This window comes from Fringilla coelebs (assembly GCF_963513975.1).
Source record: "Fringilla coelebs genome assembly, chromosome: 12".
NCBI classification, from domain to species: Eukaryota; Metazoa; Chordata; class Aves; order Passeriformes; family Fringillidae; genus Fringilla; species Fringilla coelebs.
Window position 1 is genome coordinate 4,494,879 of NC_140038.1, and position 23,029 is coordinate 4,517,907.

The window sequence follows — 23,029 nt, forward strand, 5'->3', positions numbered from 1 at the left end:
CTCAGTGCTCTCCAGGCAGGATCTGGGCTGTTGGGAATGAGAAAATCCCCAAGTTCTCTGAGCCCTGCAGCCTTGCTGAGCTCTCACTCCACACTTCCAAGGCTCCTGATCCATCTTTAAACCACCAACAACAGAACAGCTGCCAAAAGAAGCTTCCTGTAGGGTCACCTGGGCAGGAGAAGGCCAATTCCCAGGAGGAATTCTCTGAATGTTCCTAAAGGAGCCTCTTCCTGGCCAGTGACCAGACACACAGTACAGCTGAAGATGTTTCCTTGTTCTTCAGTCTTCCCAGTCACTGGAAAAAGACAGGAAAACAACAGGAATGAACCCTCCCCCCTCCCAGGATCCCCTCCCCTCCCCCAGCTACTTCTCCCCCCACTCAAAATATGAAACTGCACAAAAAGCGACAAACAAGGCTCCAATTACACCTCAACTCAAACAGACTGGGAATCTCACAGTGATGAGAGGAGAAAGTCAGGCTTTTAATAATTATAATATAAAAATAATAAAAAAAGCTTACAAAGAGCAGTGCAGCATCCCAAAAGGCCATGGATTAACTGCCAGAAGGGGACGTAATTATACGCAGAATAAAAAACAAAACTGAACAACCCACACTGGCAATGAATTTCCATACACAATAGAACAAGCAGTCAAACCTCAGCCTAGGCTGTGGAAAACAAAGTTTCTCCCTTTTTTTTTTTTTATTACAATATTTTTTTTTCCTTTTTATAAAAAAAGATAAAATAAAAACAACAAATAAAATTGTACATAAATGCCAATGTCCAACACTGAAAAGGCAGGGCAATCACACCACTGAGACAAAACCTGACCAGAAAAAAACTAATGGCGAGTCCACTTTGCTTTGCTGGATCCCAGCCTGGCGTGGCCCGTGCTGCTGGAACCCCACGTGGCTCCCTGCAGGACAAGGGGTGACACTGGCGTCACCTGGGGCCGCTTCCTCTCCTCCTCCTCCTCCCTCCATCGCTCTCATGTGCTGTCCCTCGTTCTGGTTTGTTTATTTCTTGTATTTTTTTCTCTTTTTTTGTTGTTTCCTTTAGTGTTTCCTCCGTGTGGCGAGGCTGGGTGGAGGCTGGGCGCTCAGGCCGTGGTGATGGCGTTCAGGTCCTTCATCAGTCCTTCCAGGTGCGCCATTTCTTTGGTCAGCTCGTCCGGCTCGTAGCTCTGCAGGGACAGGGGCACTCACACAGGGCTGGGGCTCAGCAGGAGCCACCCAAGGGCGCTCCTGGGGCAGCCCTGAGTGAGCACAGGGGGGTTTGGGGGCTGGTTGGACTCAGTGGTCTGGGAGCTCAGGGTGGGAAACGCTCAGCTCCTGCCACGGGAGGGGAGCTGAGCTCTCTGTCCAAGTGCAGCCACTTGTGGTTCAGAGCTCCACTGGCCAAGCCCTGTTTTCCTGTCTCAATCCCTGCCTTTGAACCAAAGCAGGAAATTGAGAAGGATCTTCCCAGCTATGCACCTTTGATATGGTGCATTTTGGAAATAAATTAATGAACAGGTAAATAGACAGAAAATAGAAATCCAATTGTAAAGAACTGCTTGACTGTGAAGGTGTGCTCAGTTCATGCCCTACACTGAGGGTCCTGTGACTGCTGCTCCTGCACTGAATGTGTTGGCAGAGTCAGCAGAAATTGCAGAAGTGGTACCAGGCAAAGCCAGCACAAGAAACCTGCTTTTGCTGTAAGTGAAACTTCCATTTTCCTGAAAATAGAAACAGGAGTTGCACTGATCCCAACAAAGACTAAAACCCTCTGACTGTCAAATCCAGGTCTTAGGACCAGAACTATTAAATTCATGGATCAATCCATGGATTACAAAGGAGCAATGACTTCAAGCTACACGTTAAGTGTCTTAACAGCACCATCAGACATCAGCTTGCAAATGACCACAAGGCCATCCCTGTCATTGCATTTGCTCCCTTTGGGCTAAATTATCATCTCATTTGAACAGATAAATGGATGGGTAAAGTTGCAGGAAAAAAGGTCAAAGGAATACTTCACCAGAACTGTTCTGGGATCAGGATAGCTGCTAAAGCCAGACATTTTTAGGCTCAGCTGTCTCATTTCTGTCACCACTGTGGACAGACCGTGGCCTGGCTCATCTCCAAACCCTCCTGACCAAATCCTTCCCAGTTCTGAGCAGTTTCCAGCCCTGACCTGTTCTCACACACAAACCTCCCAAGAACTTCCAGTTCACCAAACCTCTGCCTTGTACAGCAAAGTCACCCCAGTCCTCTGCCCAACACATCAGCTGCCAACTCCTGACTGGGATGAAGAGCAGCAGCTGGGAGTAAACTCCTTCCTTCAACTCCTTCCTACAGGTTCTCTTAAAAACCCAGAATTAATTCAAATCACTACCCAACCCTGAACCTCACAGTTCAACTTGTAATTTACATTTTAAGACTCAGAGTTGAACCAGTAATTTAATTTAATCTGGTTTTTTGTGCTGACTCTACCTTGCACTAATCCATTAATGAAAAAAGTATTAATGGGTCTATTTAAATATTACAAATTCATTGAGGAGTATAGGTTTGGTACTGACCAAACAAAATTAATAAAGCAGGAGTGACAAAAGCACAAAAGGGCACCAAGGTCAAGTTTCCTCACCAGCACACAGAGAAATAATATCAGGAGTGTAAAAAACATGTGACAAAAGGACAATGAGGAAAAAAAAGGAAATATAAATTCCAAAAGAGTATTTCCTGCAGCAGTGATGCAGCAGTGACTATTTCTGTATTAAAAGGTGACACAATGGCCACAGGAGCAGCTCCTTGGCTTGCAATTTGAAAGGAAAACAGCTCTTCTGGTACCTCACACCCAAAACATTCCTTAAAAGCTGCTTCCAGAGCTGCCCAACAAGGCTGCACCCTTCCCAAAAGCCAGGAAACTTTCCTGTGATAATTTACAGATATATTTGGGATGCTGGCTTGGAACACACTGACATTAATGTCAAATGTTCCATGTGCAATGGCACTGGGAGTGCTCAGGGAATGGCACTGGGAATCCCTGCAGAGCTGGGGATGGCACTGGGAGTGCTCTGCAGAGCTGGGGATGGCACTGGGAGTGCTCAGGGAATGGCACTGGCACTGGGAATCCCTGCAGAGCTGGGGCTGGCACTGGGAGTCCCTGCAGAGCAGGGGATGGCACTGGGAATGCTCTGCAGAGCTGGGGCTGGCACTGGGAGTGCTCAGGGGATGGCACTGGGAATCCCTGCAGAGCTGGGGCTGGCACTGGGGGTGTTCAGGGGATGGCACTGGGAATCCCTGCAGAGCTGGGGCTGGCACTGGGAGTGCTCAGGGGCTGGCACTGGGAATCCCTGCAGAGCCAGGGAAGCTGCAGCTGCAGGACTCAGCAGGACCCTCCCCGTCTCCCCCCCTTTTCCGCGCGGATTCCCGGGCAGAGGAGCTGTGGCAGCGCCGAGCCCCCGTCTGTGCCCCTGTGCCCCTGCAGGTGCCCCCAGAGCCCCAGGGTGACCCTGCCAGCCTGGCAGGGGGTACCTACGCTCTCCGAGTCCTCCAGCATCCGCGTGGTCTCCTGCACCTCGGGGGCGCTGGGCACCACCACGGGCATGGGCGGCCGAGTCCGGCCCAGGGTGCCGATGGACGCCGTCTTCACCGCGTGCAGGGGGTGCCCGGGGGCTGCAAAGGGGGGACAGGTCAGGTCTGCCCAGGGAGGACAGGGGGAAATGGCTCCCACTGCCAGGGATGGATGGGGTATTGGGAAAGAGTTCCTGGATGGGAGGGTGGGCAGGCCCTGGCACAGGGTGCCCAGAGCAGCTGTGGCTGCCCCTGCATCCCTGGCTGTGCCCAAGGTCAGCCTGGACAGAGCTTGGACCACCCTGGGACAGTGGAAGGTGTCTCTGCCCACGGCAGGGAGTGGCACAGGATGGGCTTTAAAGCTCCCTTTGAACCCAAAGCAGTCTGGGATGATTCCCTGAAGGAACAGGATTCTATCAGGACAAAAGGAAGGGTTCAGTTATGGAGTGTTGGATTTTAATTATCTATGTACAGAAAACGACACCAACAAAGCTCACCCCAGCCTCTGCCCTATTCCTGTGATGCCCAACCCTGCCCTCCCTTTGTTCCCCAACTCCCCAGGTGTGGCCTCACCTTGCTGGGTCAGCAGGGGGGTGCTGGGCAGGGCAGGGTCGAAGGGGCCCCCGGCGCTGGGCACGGCGGGCACGGCGAAGCTCTTGAGGGGGTGCGAGGGGCGCACGTGGGCCGTGGGGGGCCCCTGCGGCTCCTCCTCCGCGGGCAGGAACGGCCCCTCGGGCTCCGCCAGCTCCGCGCTGGGCACGGCCGAGCCCGCCGGCATCGTGTCCGTGCTGGGCGTGTTCCGGACGGACTCTGCAGGGACACACAGCGACAGCAGGGGTCATCGCTGCTGCTGCTGCAGCGGGCTCGCACCCACACGGCTCCTCCTGCCAGCGGCTCAGGGACGCCCTGGCCCGCTCCATCGCCTGAATGGGAGCTGAAGGAGCTGAGAGCTGAGCGATTGGCGCTGAAAGAGCTCCATGTTCCTCAGACAAACAGCACAGAACACGAATCTGCAGCCTCCTTTTACCCCAGAGTACCAAAGTATTGGCATTTTTAACCAGGAACTCTTCACAGCACCGGGGTGGTCACAAAGGAGCCACATTTGAAATCCATTTACTGAGACTCATGGAATGGTTTGGGCTGGAATGGACCTTGCAGCCTCAGGAATTGTTTTCATAAGGAAACAGCACTTTTGGCTGTGATACCTTCAAATGGTGACCTTAAAGTAGAGAAGCTCGGAGCTTGCTTCATCCCAATGTGTTACATCCCCATGTGCACATTTAGCAACACCATTGCTTTGGGATTTTTCAGAGCACTGGAGACTTTAGTGCTCTCTAAAAATACTGCAAATGCTTCTGATCAAGCCTGAAAGTGCTGCTTGGAAATCACCCCCATTCTCTGTGTGCCCCCATTCTTGGTAGCCAAGCCTGGATTTGCCATCCCTGCTGGTTTGAAATTGTATTAATTAGGGGCAAAGTCACCCCATGAAGCAGCTCAGAGTTAATCTGATGTTTCAGACTGCAGGACCAGAGGAATCCCTGTTTGGAGCTGTGTATGAAACATGAATCCCCTTTTCCAAGGACACCACCACGGATGTCAAGGATCAGTACCTGACCTACCCAGGAAAGCCCAGCCCATCCTCACGGAACCCCCAGAGGAGACTGACCCAGCTGCAGGCTGGGATTTCCAGGTGTTTCCCTGGCTGTTGCCCAGAGCAGCAGCTCCCTGAGCCTTGGTCTCTCACCTGTGGAGTCGGCCCTGTCCGAATGGGACATGGCAGAGCCCAGGGGCCACGGGCTGAGCTGGTGCTGCAGGAAGCTGCGGGTTGGAGAGGCGAGGCTGCCGGAGTGGAAATGGTGGTGAGGGGGGTCGAGGGAATGGATGGGATGAGCACTAATCACAGCTGTGGATGAACACAAGACAGAGAAACACTTAACACACACACACACACAGAGGACAGGCTGGGGACCCCTCCCTGCTCCCTCCTCCAGCAGGGAGCCAGACCCTCGGCTGATTTACAACTCAGCTTCAACCCATGGGTTATCACACCTCAAACGTGCTTAGGACAAAAAAAACCACCCAATTACAGCTCCAAAAACTGTGCCACCAGCTCTTACTGCACTGCCTGATCCCAAGGAAAAGTTCAGAAGAAGAATACAGATTTGTTATCCACACTGATACACTATCCACTATTGATATACTATGAAATGAGGTGTGTTAAACAATAAACAACCCTTTGCTTCCCAGCATCCTTCCAGAATTTCTGTACTCCAGGAGGCAAAGAAGGAAGTCACTAGGCACACACCATGACTGCAAATTTGACTAAAATGGCCCAGTGGATTGCCAAAATTCAGGACTTAGGAGGTAATGAAAAACTCCATCTGAATGCTGCAGTGGGTGGAAGAAAGCCATGGAAGGTTGGGCAGGCCCAGGGCTGGACATGGAATGGTCCTGGGGGGGCTCACTGAGAAAGGGCCTCATGTGCCAGGGTGAGCTCCTGCACACCCCACAGTGGAGGTTCCACTCCCACAAAGCAGAGCCTGTGGCAGGAGGCCCTGGGAGCTCTCACAAACAGGATGGAGAGTCCAAGTCTCAAAGCCAAGCTCCAGCAGGGCCTGGGCCTGGTCTGTGCCCCCAGGCAAGGCAGGAGCTGGGGCAGAGCCTGGCATGGGATGGGCACCTGGCTCACAGCCATGTGTGCCACAGAGCAGCTCCAAGGAATTCAGTGTCAAACTGCATCCTCTGCTCCCTCCTGACACATGGAGAGCTGGGAGACAGCAAGGAGCTCACACTGCTTAGGGTAAAACCAAGAAACCACATGCTTCTCTTGGAAAAAGGTCAAAGAACAAGGAAATTCACAAACTGAGCAATCAGGTCATCAGGACACTTGAAAAAGGAGGTAGAGATCAAGAACACCAAGTCCTCAGCTCAGTTTTTAATCAAAAAGAAAGTGGAAATATAATGAACTACTCTGAAATAATTCCATCACATGGAGGGGTTGTGGCAGCAGCCACCTGGCTGCAGGTGGAACATGATCACAGAGCTCAGGGAAGGCCAAAGCTCAGCCTGGGTGAGCTTGGTGTGATTTCACCTCCCAGTTCTGCCCCTGCACAGTAACTCCTGAGCTTCTCACTGGTGTTCTCACACAGGGTTTCAGTCTGCCTGTACAGAGGTTCAGCCAAGGCCCTTTCCATCTTGGAGTCATTTGAAAACTCTACATATATTGTTTAATTCCAGAAATATTTCATAATAATGGTGATTTTGGTATCAGAGAAGGATCCCAGGGCAAGGAGCTTGGAGTAAAGCCAGAGAAGGCTCTGAGAGCAGCAGCTGCAGAGACAAAGGGGATGGGGACTGCTTGGGCTGGGAGGGGAAAACCAACAGTGGGGAAGCTGACAGAGATTGCAGCTCCTGTGGAGCCCCTGAACACTGGCAGAGTTCCAAGGGAATGACTACAAGAAGCAGCCAGGCCCACAGGCTGTCCCTGGAGAGCCCCAGACTGGGACAGACAGATCTGGCCAAGCTCCTGTCCCCACTGCTCCCAGTCCCTTCTAATGTGGTCTCATCCTGCCCACACCAGGAGGGCTCAGGAGCCTCCCTGAGCTGTTCCTGCTGCCCAGGAAGGGATTTCCTGGGAGCAGGGAGTGGCTCCAGCAGAAATGGGGGGGTCACTTACGCTGAGGTGGCTGAGAATCAAAAGGCATCATCATCTTGGGCCTCATGCCCCTCCTCCCTGCCAGCGTGGACATGCTGTCCTCTGACTCGTGTCCTGAGGGGAAACAGCCACGTTATGCTCTGCTCCAGCTCCTGAACCAGGCCACCATTCCCACATCCTCCCTCTAGTCCTGCTCCCAGGCAGCTCTCGGAGCCACCAGTGACAAAACCAGCCCCTTCCCCCTTTGCTGGAAGGTGGGAAGAAGACAGTGAGGGTGAGGATTTTTGGGAACTGGAGAAACTCTCCAGGCCCCAGTGTAAACTTCTGGCAGTGATTCAGGTCAGAAACAACTCCAGTGGTTTAATATCAAGTGAGATGATCTTCCCATTACTAATCAGTATTTACCAAGAGAAAGTAATGATCTAACTCTTGGATGCTCCATTTCCTCACTAAAACACATGATCCAACCCTTGCAGAGTGTCAGAAACCAGGAACAAACCCAATTCACTACTTGGAAAATAAGAACAGAGGAGAGGAACTCATCATCTCTCACTAAAGTGGAAATGGATCTCACCCCCCTGGGGCTCCCACCTCTGTAGGAATTCCTCCTTTGGTGGATGTTGCTGTCCATGGAGTTGTCCACCGGGGTGATGTCCTGGGAGTTGCGAGGGATGGGGGTGTCTGTCATGATGGGGTTGGGATCTGGGGATTTATCAATGGGTTTGAGCTCCAGCCTCTCGTGGTGGATCCAGAGGTCTGGAGGTTTGACATCTTTGGAGTTCCCCTTGTACTTGTGGGAGCCGTTCACGGATTTGCAGGCGGCTCGTTTCCTGGGAGGGAGAGCACAGGAGATGTTCTTCACTTCTGGAAAAGGCAACTTGCACACAATCACAGAATCACCAGCTTGGAAGAGACCTCTAAGGTCATTGAGTCCAACCTGTGCCCTGACACCTCAACCAGACCATAGCACCAAGTGCCATGTCCAGTCTTTTTTAAATACATCCTGAGATGGTGATTCCCCCACCTCCCTGGGAAGAGCATTCCAGTACTTTATCATTCTTTCTGTGAAAATTTCTTCCTAATACCCAACCTGTCCCTTCCCTGACCTAGCTGGAGACTGTGTCCTCTGGTTCTGTCAGTGCTGCCCTGTGGGAGAGACCGACCCCAGCTGTCTGCAGCCTCCCTTCAGGGAGCTGTAGGGAGTAATAAGGGCACCTCTGAGCCTCCTCTTCTCCAGGCTGAGCACCCCCAGCTCCCTCAGGGGTTCCTCACAGGGTTTGTGTTCCCAGCCCCTCTCCAGCCTCGTTGCCTCCTCTGGAGTGCTCAAGCATCTCAACATCCTTCCCAAACTGAGGGGGCAGGGCTGGACACAGCACTGAAGATGTGGGCTCACCTGGGAGAACTTTCCCCTGGGATTTCCCTCAGGTCTTGCATCCAGCTGGGCACAAGATTACCACTGGCCAGGGAACTCTGAATTGTGCACACAAGCCCCAGTGACACCTCAGAGCACATCCTGAACTCCAGTGCCATGGAATGCAGCCCTGGCTCTGCAGCCCAGCCTTCCTTACTGAGAATCAAGTCTGCAGAAATTCTGCTCCCTGAGAGAACATTCCAGTGCTGTGCCCACATCCCAGGCTCACCAAGCTCCAGTAGCAGCTGGAGAAGGAGGTGCAGCTCTCCCAAGAGGATGGGAACACAGGATTAATGACAGGAACGTTCCTTCCAGCCCTGCTCAGGCTGGACACATCCCACTGGGGAGGTTCCCACCCTGCTGAGCAGCAGCAGCAAACCACAGTGAGGTAGAAATTTGGGCTGGCAGCATTTTGTGAGAGCAGAGTTCCTGGGAATGGCTCAAACATTGGTAATTGTCACTGACAGAGCCTCTGGCAGGGGTCACTCCCAAATCCTGCTCCCACTGGAGCTGATGAGTGACAGGGATCAGGTTATTCTCTGGCTGAGGACACTCAGAAATTGAGATTTCACAGGGTTATTTCTGCCCTGAAAATAAAACACATCTCCTGGCACTGGCCCATCCCTGCTGCCCTCTCCCCAGCACAGCCCCAGCCCCCAGGTGTGCCAGGGCCAGCTCCTCCATCCCTGCAGGGTACTGCAGGCTGCTCCTGCTGCAGCACAGCAACTGCAGATTATCCAAGCCTGGCTTTTCATCACTTCCTTAAAAATCTGTTTTGCATAAAACATCCTTTCCAAACTCCAAATACAGCTCTGGTCTCTCAAAGAACACACAGAGAGCATCACTGCTGCAGCATTAATGCAGATGCTCTGAGGGCAGAATTCAGATACAAACACTGGGATTTTGGAGACTTGCCTAAGGAATCCAGCAGCACATTGAGATTCTCCTCCTAAAAACTGGATCATGTCAATGCACTGAGCCCACCCATGCAAGAGTGAGGAGCTGCCTGAGCTCTCCCAGCTCCCAACACATGGATTGGCTCCACTTTGGAAACTTGTGAAGGACTGGCACTGTGATATTCTCTGAATAACCCCTTTGCCAGGATTTCCTCTCCTGGGAAGTTGAGAAGCCTCAGAACAAAATGTAAATAATAATGATCTGAGTCTCTTCTCCTGTGTTTGCTGCTTTGGAATGTGGTCTGGAGGTTGTTTACCAACAGGTGCATGCTTGATTGGTTCCATGTGAATCGTTTTAACTTAATGACCAATCACAGCCAGCTGTGTCAGACTCTGAGGAGTCAGCCATGAATTTTTCATCACCATTCTTGTTAAACCTTCTGATGTATCCTTTCCCTGTCTTTAGTCTAGTTTCAGTATAGCATTCTTTAATATCATATCATAAAATAATGAATCAGCCTTCTGAGAACACGGTGAGAATCTTTGGAGAGATTCTCATCTCTCACCTCATCCTGGGGACCTCCCAAACACCACAAAGGACAATTTCTCCTCAGGGTGGGGGAAGTGCAGGCACACCTGGAAGCGCTGCCCTGATTTGGGTGCGCACTGATGGTCTGGAACTCTGGGACACTGACAGGAAAAGCAGCCCAGCAGCAGCAGCACCTACAGGCTGCAGACCCAGGGGGAACAAACCCAAAATGAAGAACTAAAGAGCAGCACTCAGCAAGGCAGGCAGGCCCAGCCCCAGCTCGTTACTTTTTCTGGTGGGACGTGGTGCGGCGCGTGCAGAAGACGGCGACGATGACGACGATGACGATGGTGATGACGCCCACGGACACGATGATCACCAGCAGCATGTTGCTGTCCAGGGGGGATGTGGGGCTGCCATGGGGACTGTTGCTGCCTGGGAGGGTTGGGGAGGGGAGAAAAGGCTCATTTATTACACAGGAAAAGCAAGCAGTGCCCGCCAAAGCCGCCTGGAATCCTGCAGATCGGCAGGAGGGGATGGATCTCCTGAGAAATGTTTGTTTCTCTGGCATTTGCCAACTGTTTCTGTACAACTGCTCATCTGGAAGTTGATTTATAGATCCTTTTCCTACTGAGTCTGTCACAATTTAAGGGCAGCCCACTCGATTATCACAAACACCTCCCCACTGTAAGCAGAGTCAGTCTGGGATCCTGCCAAACCTGCAGCACCACAGGCTCCCCCAGGAGCCACTGGGATGGGATCAGGAGCCTCCAGGGGTCCTTGGCTCCAAAGGAAACCCTTTATCCAACACCAGGGAGCCCTCCCTGAGCACAGGAAATCCCCCACACAGCACTGAGCAGGAGAAGGAGCACTGGAGGCCTTTCCTTCCCCATCTGCCCCTCCAGACCTGATGTCCCAGTCTGGCACCGTGTCACAGCACGCTGGGAGCAGCTCTGCCATGGACATGCCAAGGGAGCTCAGCAGCAGCAGGAACACCTCTGCAACTGCTGCTGGAACATTCCCTGGAAGCAAAGTGTGGCCATGGAGAAGCTCTGCCCCACACTCACCTCCCAGGGGGGGTTTGTAGTCTGGGCCCAGGTCCATGGGGCGGCTCCCCTTCCCAGCAGATCCTGAGGCTGCAAAGGATGGACACAGAAGAATTTTACACACACAGACACAACTCAGCATCTCTGAGTCCTTCTTTGGAACCTCCCCAAGGCCCCCAGGAGCAGCTTTTCCCTTCCTTTCTGTCCCTACAACAAAATTCAGCTTTGCACAGCACCTGCTTCTCCAAGGAGCCACTTCTCCAAAGGAGCCCTTCAGTGGTTTCCCAGTTATTATTTTCCTAATTAAGCCTCTCCTAATTTCACTTTAAAAACACCAATAAAGCCCATTTGCAGTAAGGCACAGGTAACATGTGGAGACAAATGGTTTTGCCACACTTGTACTGAGAGGTCATCACCCTGAAAGAGGAATTATCCAGGTGGCTTTTCCTAACACCCAATTCCAGCTGCTGGGGGACACTGGAAATGAGTGGAGGATCCCAAGCACAGTAAATGTAATATTAAGGCTCTGTCTAGCCATAAAAACTTGATTTCAGCTCCTCCTTGCTCTCCCCTGCACACCACAGGTGACAACAAAGCACCACAAAAGTGGTTTTGATGAAACCCAAGGGAACAATAAATTAGTGACATCCAAACCTGGTCCTTCCACTCTGTGCTTTCATCAAAATGCACCAATGCAAAATTAATGATAAAAACACTGGAGAAGGGGAAACATTCAGCAATGGTGCAAAGAACAATATTCCTCTGGTTACAGGAATCCAGAGTATTTTACACAATTTCACACTCTTCTACCAAAAAAACCTCCAAAAAGTGAGGCAGTGTGGAGGAGAACAGTGAGGAGAAGGATTTTTTTTCTGTTAAAAATCCCCTTTAATCAAGAAGTATGAAGTGTTAAAGGATGTGTAACAAATGGAAACTGAACCTCAAGTGAGAGCCTGTGAAGTGGTCCCTGAAATAAAGACAAATGGCAAAAGCAGAGGGCAGGGGCTAAAGCTGGGGAGGGGAACCAGGAGAACATTCTGTGTGTGCAGAGATGGAAAGGAAGCACTGCAGGACAGACAGTGGGACATGGAAGGACAGAGGGACCTGTCAGGATGGAGAGGCACAGCACCAGGGTTCCCTTGGTGGGCAGCAGCAGGGACAGACTGGGACAGCATCTTCCACAGCTTCTGTGTAACAGGTTTGTGTCTGAGTGCCACTGACCCTGCCCTGGAAAGGGGGAACCCCCAGAGGGAGCCAGAATCCCTGAGCTGGGGCTGAGGAGCTGCTCCAGGCAGAGAAGAGGCAGCAAGATTTAGGGAGGGCAGTCAGACACCCTGAGTACTGCCAGTGGAGCAGCTGGAGCCCTAAAGAGAAGATGGAGAAGGGGATGGAGAGCAGATGGCACACACTTCCCATCCATCTTCCTGCTTCATGGAAAACAGGTATTTCACAAAAAACAGGTATTTCACAAAGCTGAATGTCAGCCCATAAAGGTGCTGCTCACAGTAACTATGCAGATATATAATGAGAGATATAGAAAATATACTGCATGTAGGCTTCCAGGAAATGTCTGACAGTGCTGTGCAATGCTTTGTTAAAACAGCACCATAAAAAACCAAGTGGAGCCTATTAACAAGATTAACAACAAATTAAGTGAGAAGAATGAGAATTATGCAGGAGGAATGCTTCCAGTGAGTTCTGCAAGGATCTGTGCTTGGCCAAGTGCAGCTCAGTGTCCTCAGTAACACATGAAAGAGAAGGGAACAGCTGCCCTGAGGACAGCAAGGGACATCAAATCAGGGCTAAGAGAGAAACACAATGCACAGTGATCCTCATGGAACCCATGTCCTTCCTGATGAATTTAGGATGAAATTTAGGTACCAGCCAAGGTGCTTCAGAGGATCCAACTCCTAAACCCCCAGATGAACAGCTTAAACCTTTACATGCATTCCAGGGAGCCCCATCTCTTGTGTGACCTCTTTTAAGGCAGCATTTGCTGGAATTGTTTTTCATTCAGCCTGTGAACCTCCTGTTCCAATATATCCAGAACATTTTAACTGTGGGTGACTTCAGGATGGGTTTACTCCATCAGAGACCTTCATCTTTGCTTTAGGATGAGGCCAGTGCAAGCACCTGAAGCCTGAGAGCAACAGGCCCAGAGTTCTGACCAAGCTCTGTGATCCAGAAGGGTGTGGGGAAACAGAATGTTGTGCTGAGTTCAGAGGGAAACATTAAAGCAGAAAAGAGAGAAAAGGACAGAACCATTCAGGGCAGAGCATCAATCCCCTTTGGTTTTGCTGCCAGCCTGAGTAACTTGCTGGCTCTTCCCTGCAGGTCCCAGCCTGGCAGTTCAGTGCTGCTCCTCAGCTCCTCTCCTGCACTTCCTCTGCCTTCCCCTTTCCCACATCCCAGCTACTGCCAGGATTTTAGCTCTCCCAGTGGCCTTATAGGAATTCCCAAACAAAACTCTGGGCTTTGATGATTTATAAATAATAGGATGTGAGAAAAATTGATCATGACTAGGAGAACGTTACTTTAGGATGAAACCCTGGCTGAAATGGGGTTGGAACAGGGAGAAGCAGAAAACAGCAACTTTCACCTAAAACCCTGTAACCTTCCCCAGTTCCCTGATGCTGAGCAGGACAGTGATATTGCAGCATCTGCTCCCCAGACAGCCCAAACCCCAGCCCCCCCTCCAGACACAGGGATGGGGATCCATTTACTCCCTGACTGCCCCTGCTACCAGCATTACCTGGTGCAGAGTAAAAGCACATTTAATAAATGACTCCAAGTACCAAACTGAGGAGCCAAGTGAGGAGCAGCTCCCTCAGAGCCCCTTTAGGATCTCTTTAATTGCATGTCTAAGCTGTTTGCCAATGGCCTTTTTAACTCATCCCTTCAGAGTAATTCTCCCCCTTTTTATGGGGCTTGTAGGTTATTTGGAAGAAAGCAAGAAGTGCCCTGGGACATCCAACTTCTAATTCGATGTGGGAAGCTCAAAGCTCCCATTTTTCAAGCAAACATTTTAAAACCTTAAGGCTTTTAGGAGCCAGTGCTGGGCTCCTCAGGAGAGTCTGGGCTCCAAATGAGCTGACAGGCAGAATCTCTCCTGCACAGAGCTTTCCCTGCCTTTATTATGGAATGAATCCTCACAAGCAGCACTTGTGCTAATCAGAATCCCTTTGATCTTCCACCCCCTCGTACGTGGGCAGGGCTGGATGGGGCAGCACTGGCTCCAAAGCCATTCCCCCAGCAGGATTCAGAGCTGGCACAACCCCCATGGCCCTTCTGGGACATCTCTACAGAGATCCCTTCCCATTCCTGCCACCCACAGCCAGGACTTCCAGCTCCCCCTGTCAGCACAGCAGGAAGCATCCCCAGTCTGAGCAGCAGGATCCTGCAACACTCAGAAAATGTCACAGCACATGGACAGCAAACAGAACAGTGAGGGATGGAGAGAGGAGAAATGTGGCTGTTCATTTACCTTGGTCATTGGGCATTTTATCTGAGGACTCAGCTTAGTGGGGCAAGCACAAGGAGGAAAAAACAAGAGACACATCACAAGGATTGAAGCAGCGAGACAGAATTCCGAGTTTCCCACAGCACAGGGTACAGCTCTTGAAACTCATGTGCAGAAGTGTCCAAGGCCAGCCTGGACAGGGCTTGGAGCAAGCTGGGCTGCTGGAGGTGTCCCTGCCCATGGATGGGCTGTAAGGTCCCTCCCAACCCAATTCTGTGATAGGATTCTATGACAAACTCATAATTCTATTTTTCCCAAGCTCTCTCCCATTTCACTCTTTACTGTCTTTGCCCATCACCATCAGCTCCTGAATTAGGGGCCTGTTGCACCCCACGAGTTCCCACTGCAGCATCCCACTGCCAGGAGCAGATGTGACACACAGGACCTGGACTGTCACTTGGTCAATCCCCAAGCCCTGGGCCCTGGAATCATTAACTACTTACCATAGGGAAAAACAGCCTCCCCCACGGGCCTGGTGTCACAACTTCCTCTGGTTTCTCCTGGCTTGGTACCCCTGGAGACCAGGCCCCTCTGCCTACCACCCCTTTCCCTTTAGAAGCTGCCTGCTCCACATGGCTTTTCTCTTTTTCTCCATGTTTGTCCTTCAGTGACAGTGTTACTCTGCTGCAATAAAACCTTGCAGAAGAGCCTTTCTTGCCTCTATGCTGCAGTGAGTGTTGAGTGGAGGTCTGACTTGCCTGAATGCAGTCTCATGCAGTGAACTCAGCCTAATGCAGTTACCTCAGCCTTGCTGGGGACAAGGGACAGGCACAGCAGCACCCACCACTTCAACACCCACATTTTTAACTAGCACCCCCACTCTGGGGGGCACAAACCCCCCAGAGCATGAGATTGAGAGTCTCAAGCTCTACCCACTGAGCCAGCCAGGCTTGCCTCACTCCATGCAAGCCCAAACCCCCCAGGAGCCCAGCCCTGCCCCTCCTGGGGGGCTCGGGTACCTTTGGGGGTGCGGAACTGCACGGCCTCGGACATGGGCCCCATGCCCTTGGAGTTGCGGGCCTGGATCTTGAAGAAGTAGGGGGTGTCCAGGGTGAGCTCCTGGATCTGGTGGGTCAGCCTGTTGCCCACCACGGGCTCGATGACCCAGTCGTGGATCTCGGCGTTGACGTCCGTGCTGTAGTAGATGATGTAGCCTGGGCAGGGAGGGGACAGTGCCACCCATCAGGGACAGGGAACTGGGCTGTTTGCCAGGGAAGCCACCGGCGGCTTCACAGCGTGCTCTGACTCTGGCAAACGCTAAAAGCATCTTCAACTATCAGCCAGCCCTCCCATCTTCCCTCTGAACTGTTCAGAGTAGGTGGTAAGAGAAAGAAGCCATTTAAAATATTTCTGATCACCATTCCCTGAACGTGGACAAATTGCCATTTCCATCTCTCTTACCTATTTATAGCCCAAGAAAGAACAGTAACGCTGCCATTATCAAAACACCCTCAGAGAATTCATGCTACCGTGATATTTTTTGAAAAATCCCTTCGCCAGGATTTTTTCTCCTGGGAAGATGAGAAGCCTCAGATTCTCCATGTTTTACTCCTCTGGAATAGAGTGTAGAAATTGTTTGTCCAAACATGTGAATTGTTTTTAATTAATAACCAATCACCTTCAGCTGTGTCACACTCTGAGTCTGCCACGAGTTTTCATTACCATTCTTGTCTGATCCTCTATCTGTATCCTTTCTCTTTAATATAGTTTTAATAGATCATTTCTGCTAATATAACATCATAATATAATAAATCAACCTTCTAAAAAACTTAAAATCGAATTCTCATCTCTCACCTCATCCTAAAAACCTCACAACACCACAAATTAATATCATTTAAATTACATTAGAACAACAAAACATTCTCATGCACAGCAAAACAATTTGTTTTTATAATTATTTCATTATTTTTCAGTGTATTAACAAAGGCAACAAGAATCTGAAGAGAACTGAGGCTGCCCTGCACATCCCAGAAAAAAAGGTATGGGAAGGGTTTATGTTCTGTTATTAAAATACAGTGAAGTCACCAATCATTATGCAGTAAAAGCTTTATAACTATTTTATGCAAGAAACACAGATCAGCATAAAACAAATACCTGAACCTCTATATATTTATACACACACAGAAATAAATACTTGAATCTGTATTAACTATATATTGTATATAACACAATATACCTGATATATTTTCATATTTTATTTATATATTTGTATCACTATTTACATCTATATCTAGCTTCAAGTATTTATTTTCTATGTGACATATATGGAATACAAATTTTTATATTACTATATATCTGTTATATATAGATCTGTTATATATCTATATATCTCTACATCTGTAAGATATTTAAATGTGGGAAATGGATTTGTAGAGAATAAATATAAAATATATATTATATAACACACACACATATATATATATATATGAAGTGATGCTAAAAGCATTATAACAGTCTAGAGGCACAAGTACTGAATTAATTTCAGAGTGTCCTAATTAGTCAGCAGCTCTAATGATGCCCAAGCATGTGGGACCCAGCTCAGCATTCCATGGACAGGGGGCCTGGGATGACATCACCACTCAGAATTCTGGCATCACTGACAGCACAGAGTGAGTTAATGAGTAATTAATTAATGCCTCAGCTGATGGAGCTGCTCCCAGCAGAGGGCACTCAGTCCCCACATCCCAAAAACTGCTTGGGCCCTGGAAAAGGGGAGCTGGAGATGGGAAAGGGGAGCTGGAGATGGGATTTGGGAAAAGGGAGCTGGAGATGGGATTTGGGGAAAGGGAGCTGGAGATGGGATTTGGGGAAAGGGAGCTGGAGATGGGATTTGGGAAAAGGGAGCTGGAGATGGGATTTGGGGAAAGGGAGCTGGAGATGGGATTTGGGAAAAGGGGAGCTGGAGATGGGAAAGGGGAGCTGGAGATGGGCTCAGGGAAAGGGGAGCTGGTGCCTGCTGCACTCAGGCTTAGCCCTGAATCCCCATTTTAGTTCATTTTTAAGCTGTTAACTGCTGCTTGTGCAAAAGCTGATAAATACTGAACAGTTCTGTTCCAAGGGTTTCCTTCACTGCCAGGGGATTTGGGAGCTGGACAATGGGGTCATTTTGGCAGCCCTGTGCAGGTAAATGCTGCTCTCTGTAGTTCTCTCCCCTCCCTTGGGTGTGCCCCAGTGTGAGACATTTGTGCCCCTCACTGGCAGCCAAATCCCTCCACCAAAGGCTCCTGTGTCTCCAGCCAATCCTCCTTTCCCATGGAGAGGAAACATCTTGCTGCCTTTTCAGTGATTTAATCAGTTTTAGTCTCCTGGGCAGAGCCTGGACTCCAGTCCAGCCCAGTCAGGTGTCCCAGGTTTGATTCTGCACCATAGTTAATCCTGAGCTCAGACCCAAAACCACACACTGCCATTCAAATCTGATTTCAGCTTTAAACAAATGAAAATTGAAGTGATTATTTCAGAAAGCCCTTCCAAATGGGAATCTGAACAGAGATTATAGAAGGGAATCAGTAATTATTACTCTCTGGAAAGTGATTTATCCTGTGTGGCAGTGATGCAGTTAAAGGCAAACAGTGATGCAGTTAAAGGTTCTGTCAGGGGAACAGGAAACTGCCCTGAAGCCTGTTCTGTGACACAAAAATGCCCCAAGGATGACAGAGAGCACTGGGATGGCCTCTCCTAAATAAACCTCAGATGGGCCAGAGGCACTGGGGTCATTGCTGGAGGCTGCTATTAGAACAGCAAAAAGGTTAATTTAAACTTCCAACTCCATTTCTCACTGCAGTGAGTTCAGATCTGAGTATCCAACTCAGATCTGAGTATTCCAACTCCATTTCCCACTGCAGTGAGTTCAGATCAGGGTGAGGTCCAGCAGCAACCAAAGGAAGTGGGCTCCTGAGGCTGGCAGGGCAGCTGGCAGAGCAGCTGGCAGCCCCAGGCTCCCTGGTGCCCACCTGTGATTTTGCCGTTGGCCTCGGAGGGCGGCTGCCAGTTGACGATGATGGTTCGGGGCTTGCCCTCCTTGCTGACCACAGTCACGTCCTTGGGGGGTGAGGTTGGCACTGAAACAGAGCCAGAGCGTCAGCAAGGCTGCCCTGTCACAGCAGGGAACATCCAGCTCAGGGCCTGCATCTCCCTCTGATGTGGAGTACAATTCTAAACCCCCCCTCACTGGCCCATGCCATCCAGGGGCAGTGCCTCCCTCCCATGTGGAGTTCCCCCTTTCCAGAGCCCTTCGGGCTCCAGATGTGATCCATGACTGAGCATCCTCCAAAATCTGCACAACTGACTTGTCACCTGAATTTCTTCAGTCATCACAAAAATCCCCCAAGCTTGTGAAAGACACATTCTATAGAGGCAGGCATCTGAAACATCTCCCTGTTTCCAGGTTTGTGGTGGACTCAGGCCCAGAAGTGCCAATCAGCAGAGTAAATCCAGCAGCAGCTCAGAATGATACCAGCCTGGAATGGATCTTAAAGCCCATCCAGTGCCACCCCTGCCATGGCAGGGACACCTTCCACTGTCCCAGGGCTCTCCATCCTGCCCAGCCTGGCCTGGGCCACTGCCAGGGATGCAGGGGCAGCCCCAGCTGCTCTGGGAACAACCTCTGGGCAAACCTGCAATGGCTGGTTGAGCTCCTGAGGAATGATTTGTAATTTTGAAGGCATCTGGACCTCAGAGAGCTTCAAATGCAGAAGGATTTGCTGAACACCACTGGCCAACCTTTTTCCTTGGGTTGCCAGAGAGCAGCACTGAGGGAAGAAAGGAGGGGAGAGTTTTCCTTCTCCCATCAGCCTCTCCTGCCAAAAAATCAGGAAACAGCACAAATGGCTCCTGCAGAAAACTGAAATGCTTGCTGTGAGCTCCAGAGGGCACTGACCATCCCTGCAGTGCTACATCCTGAAATCCAGGAGGCTCCTGAGGGGGTAACCTAGAGTAAATTACCACTGAACTTCCTGCATTTCCAGAGGTTTATGTAGGTGACTGATTAGAAATCCATCCATAAATCCTCTGGGATGGCCACCAATTATCCCTGTGATGAAGAGCTGGAAACCAGGGACAGCTAAAGCCCTGAAATTATTGTAACTATTGCCCCAAATATGTAAAAAAAGGATTCAGAGGGAACAAAAATAGAAAATCAGGAGTAGCCCACAGGAGATCAGGAATACACAGACAACACAGAGCCCAGAATTCCCTGTTTTCCTTTTAGGAGCAAGTCCTACACAACTTCCCAGGAGTACCCCTGAGCCACTCACTCAGGAATTTGGCCAGTATTATATATAACAAGATCTGTTATGAGAAAATATATTCAGCCTTTTTTTCTTTTTTTCATTTCTGTTTTAAATGTTCTCCTTAGTTCTCCATCATCTTGGGTCATATTTGCAAATATTCCTTACAAGCACTTCAACCTGAGCCTTCCCCTTAAAATGCAGAGCCCTCCTGCATTGTGTCCTTGCTCAGGGGCTTTGTGTGAAATTCTCATTTAAAAACCTTTATTTGTGCAGCTTTTACAGTCCCTGCACTCAGAGCAGAGTTATGGCTGAGGATTGAACATGTGGCAGCAGAAACACCAAATGGAGTGTTTAATGTGGGCTGGGAAAGGAGCCCCAGCCCAGGCTGGCCCCACACCATGGAATTCCCACCCAAAACCATGACAATGTTTGCAAAAGCAACTGAAGCTCACTGGGACTTCAGAGAGTTCAGATTTTATCCTGGCTTTGCTTTTTCTGAAGCAGAAATGAAAGAATTTCTATTATAGACTATCTGGAAAATCTCACTAATTCTTTGCATGATTGATTTTTTTGTCTGTCTTTTAATTTAGAAGGAGAACTCTGGGCTCATTTGGACTCTGGGCTTCTTGTCCTCCACAGTCCATCCAAAGAGAACCCTACCCATAATAGGCAGTAAATTTAATTGCCCAAAGTTCATTTAACACTGGGGGGTAAAAAGAGCTAATGAGGGGCAGGTCAGGGAGAGAGAGGGCCTGGCCCTCACAGTCCCTCCCTGGGCCTGAGCTGTTCTGGCAGCCTCAAACCCTCCTCTGTTCTGCATTGAACAGGAATTAGAGCTCATTTGGATGTCTTAATGCCTACTGTGATTTTTTTTGTCTTCATTTGCCTCATGCACCTTTCTCACTCTGTAACAATTATCATCACATTTACAGCAAATTTTAATTATTATTTGCTGAAGTGTTTTCTTTGTATTTGCTGTTAAGGTGCTTTTTGTGAGACTTTCTTCTCTCCTGCCCATGAAGTGTGGTACATTATTCATGACTTCTCTGTAATTTGATGTAAATTCTCCTGCAATCATCCCTTGCAATTTTCAAGTATGTTGTTGTTTTTTTTTTTTAATCAGAATTTCTGACTGAACTATTCAGATCCCCCCAGCAAGTGTTAATCAGCAGAAGCATTTCAGGTGGAGGTTTCTTTGGGAATATCCCAGGAGTACCTAATTCAAAGGTTGTCCCATGTGCTGTCATGCTCCAGGTGCTGGATCTCCTGCCCTTGGTCACCATCACCGAGAACTCGTAGAGGGTGTTTGGCTTCAGTCCTGTCACCAGATAGCTCAGGGTGGTGGCATTTGCAGTCTGCAAGGGAAAGCAGGGTCAGCACTTCCCAAAGCACAGCCCTCACACAGCCCCAGCATTTCCATAAGCACAGTCATTAATTAGGGCTGCTGCTTCTCCGCCGTGCAAATTCATTAATCAAATATCAACGTTTATCCTCCACTAGAAATCCTGCAATCAGCAGGAGCACTTAGCAGCAGGCAATTAGAAATGAAAAAAAGACAATTCAAGGGCCAGGGCCCACTTGTTCTGCAGTGGTTAAAGCCCTGTTTACCTGGGGCTTCGTTTACAGCCTTTCATTAACTCTTCTGGCTGGGCCAAACAAAAAGCACAGCAAGGAACAGTCCTGCCTTGGAACCTGGAGCTGCCTCCCAGATCCCTGCTGGAATTTCCTGAACAACCTTAAATGTAATAAACAACCAACTGAAGACACACTTGTCAGGCTTGAGGAGAATGAAGCTTTACTAAGATGTAGGTTCTTTTCAGAAAAAAATGGTGATTGAGGATCACACAAGGAAACTGCACAGTGGAATTTGTAATCAGCATTTCTAAAGATCTGGAATTTGTTACCAATGGCTTCAGCACCAACAGAATGGGCTGGAGGCCCATGGAAAAGAGGGAAAGCTGTATTTACAGATAAGTATATTCCCCACCTTGACCTGTGCTGTAAACACAGAATTAAGGAGTTGTTGCAGGATCTGACAGGGCCATACAACAACTGCAACAGCCACTGCCTCCAGACACCTCTGAGTGCAGCTGATTTATTGCCAAGGTACAGGCACCTTTCCTGAAGGCTCCAGCAGGGACAAAGAAACCCTGAGATCTCCAATCTCTTCATTTCTTTTTGCTTCCAAGGGATGGAAGTTGAGGAAGTGCTGATCCAAGGGATGGCAGGGATTTGTGCCCAGGGCTGTGCTGTCTGTGGCCAGAGAACAAAGACTCCTAAAATGAATTCAAATTCAACCCTCCATTGGCTTTAAGCCTCTCCTTGGTGAGGCTCAGTGCAGTTTGGAGTGGGTGGGACTGTGGCTGAGGGGCTGGGGCACAGCTGGAAGGGGCACAGCTGGAAGGGGCACAGCTCCCTGGGGAATGCAGAGCTCCCTGGGGAGGGATGGAGTGACAAGTCCAAGGAATCTTTCTCTCCCATCTGGCATTCCCAGCTGCCTCACCCCAAAAAGCTCTTCCTCTCCAGGATGCTGCAATTCCCAGCAGTATTTAAGCACTCCAATATTTGTATTATTTGCTGTGGCAGCTGGCCTCCTTTCACAGGTGAAAGTTCTGGTTTCCATCTCTGGCTTTGAATCTTGGGATCTTTTAGTTTCCCTGTGCATCCCATTGAGTGGAAATGACACACCTGAGCCCCCCTGGAGTGTCAGACCCCACAATTTAACAGCACTTCATTATTTTAAGATCCCAGCCTATCCCACAGTACCAAACCCTGCTCACCTGCTAGAAATAAACTCCATAAATATTCCCCTGAACAATTTGTTTCTCTTTTATGCAGTCCTGAAAGATCCAATGTTTAATATTTTTATTGATTCCTGATGGATCCCAGGGAGCTGCAGGACAACCCCACACACCAACAAAGGGCCTTTGGAAAACTGCTCCATTGTTCCAGTTCTGTAAGTTGGGAGTTTTGCAGTAAGTACTTCTGGTAAATAAGGTGAAAGGTAAGGTAAAGGTAAATAAGGTAAAAAATGGAGCTCTATTTCCCTCTTTATAAGGTCTGTCTCATTAAGAAATGATACTTTAATTATTTTTACTTTTCACTTAACTAACTACTTGTGTCATGTAATGTGGACTTTTTTATCCAATTACACAATACTGCTCAAATTCATGAGGAAGAAGGTAAAAAAGTAG

General features: G+C 49.5%; 1 protein-coding gene across 3 annotated transcripts in view; it reads right to left on the bottom strand.

Annotated features, from left to right (window-relative positions):
• Positions 1–409: 409 nt before the first annotated feature.
• The window catches only part of NEO1 (neogenin 1), a 168,979-nt gene continuing 146,359 nt past the window's right edge, over positions 410–23,029 (bottom strand). For all 3 annotated transcript variants that reach the window (XM_084213595.1, XM_084213594.1, XM_084213593.1), the window contains exons 18-28: positions 21,052–21,190; positions 18,558–18,665; positions 15,567–15,761; positions 11,109–11,177; positions 10,329–10,476; positions 7,797–8,035; positions 7,227–7,319; positions 5,295–5,453; positions 4,124–4,360; positions 3,516–3,652; positions 410–1,182 (exon numbers count right to left, since the gene is read on the bottom strand). In XM_084213595.1, coding sequence (XP_084069721.1) covers positions 1,099–1,182; positions 3,516–3,652; positions 4,124–4,360; positions 5,295–5,453; positions 7,227–7,319; positions 7,797–8,035; positions 10,329–10,476; positions 11,109–11,177; positions 15,567–15,761; positions 18,558–18,665; positions 21,052–21,190 — 1,608 coding nt within the window. In that variant the 3' untranslated portion in view covers positions 410–1,098. The remainder of the gene's footprint in view (positions 1,183–3,515; positions 3,653–4,123; positions 4,361–5,294; positions 5,454–7,226; positions 7,320–7,796; positions 8,036–10,328; positions 10,477–11,108; positions 11,178–15,566; positions 15,762–18,557; positions 18,666–21,051; positions 21,191–23,029) is intronic.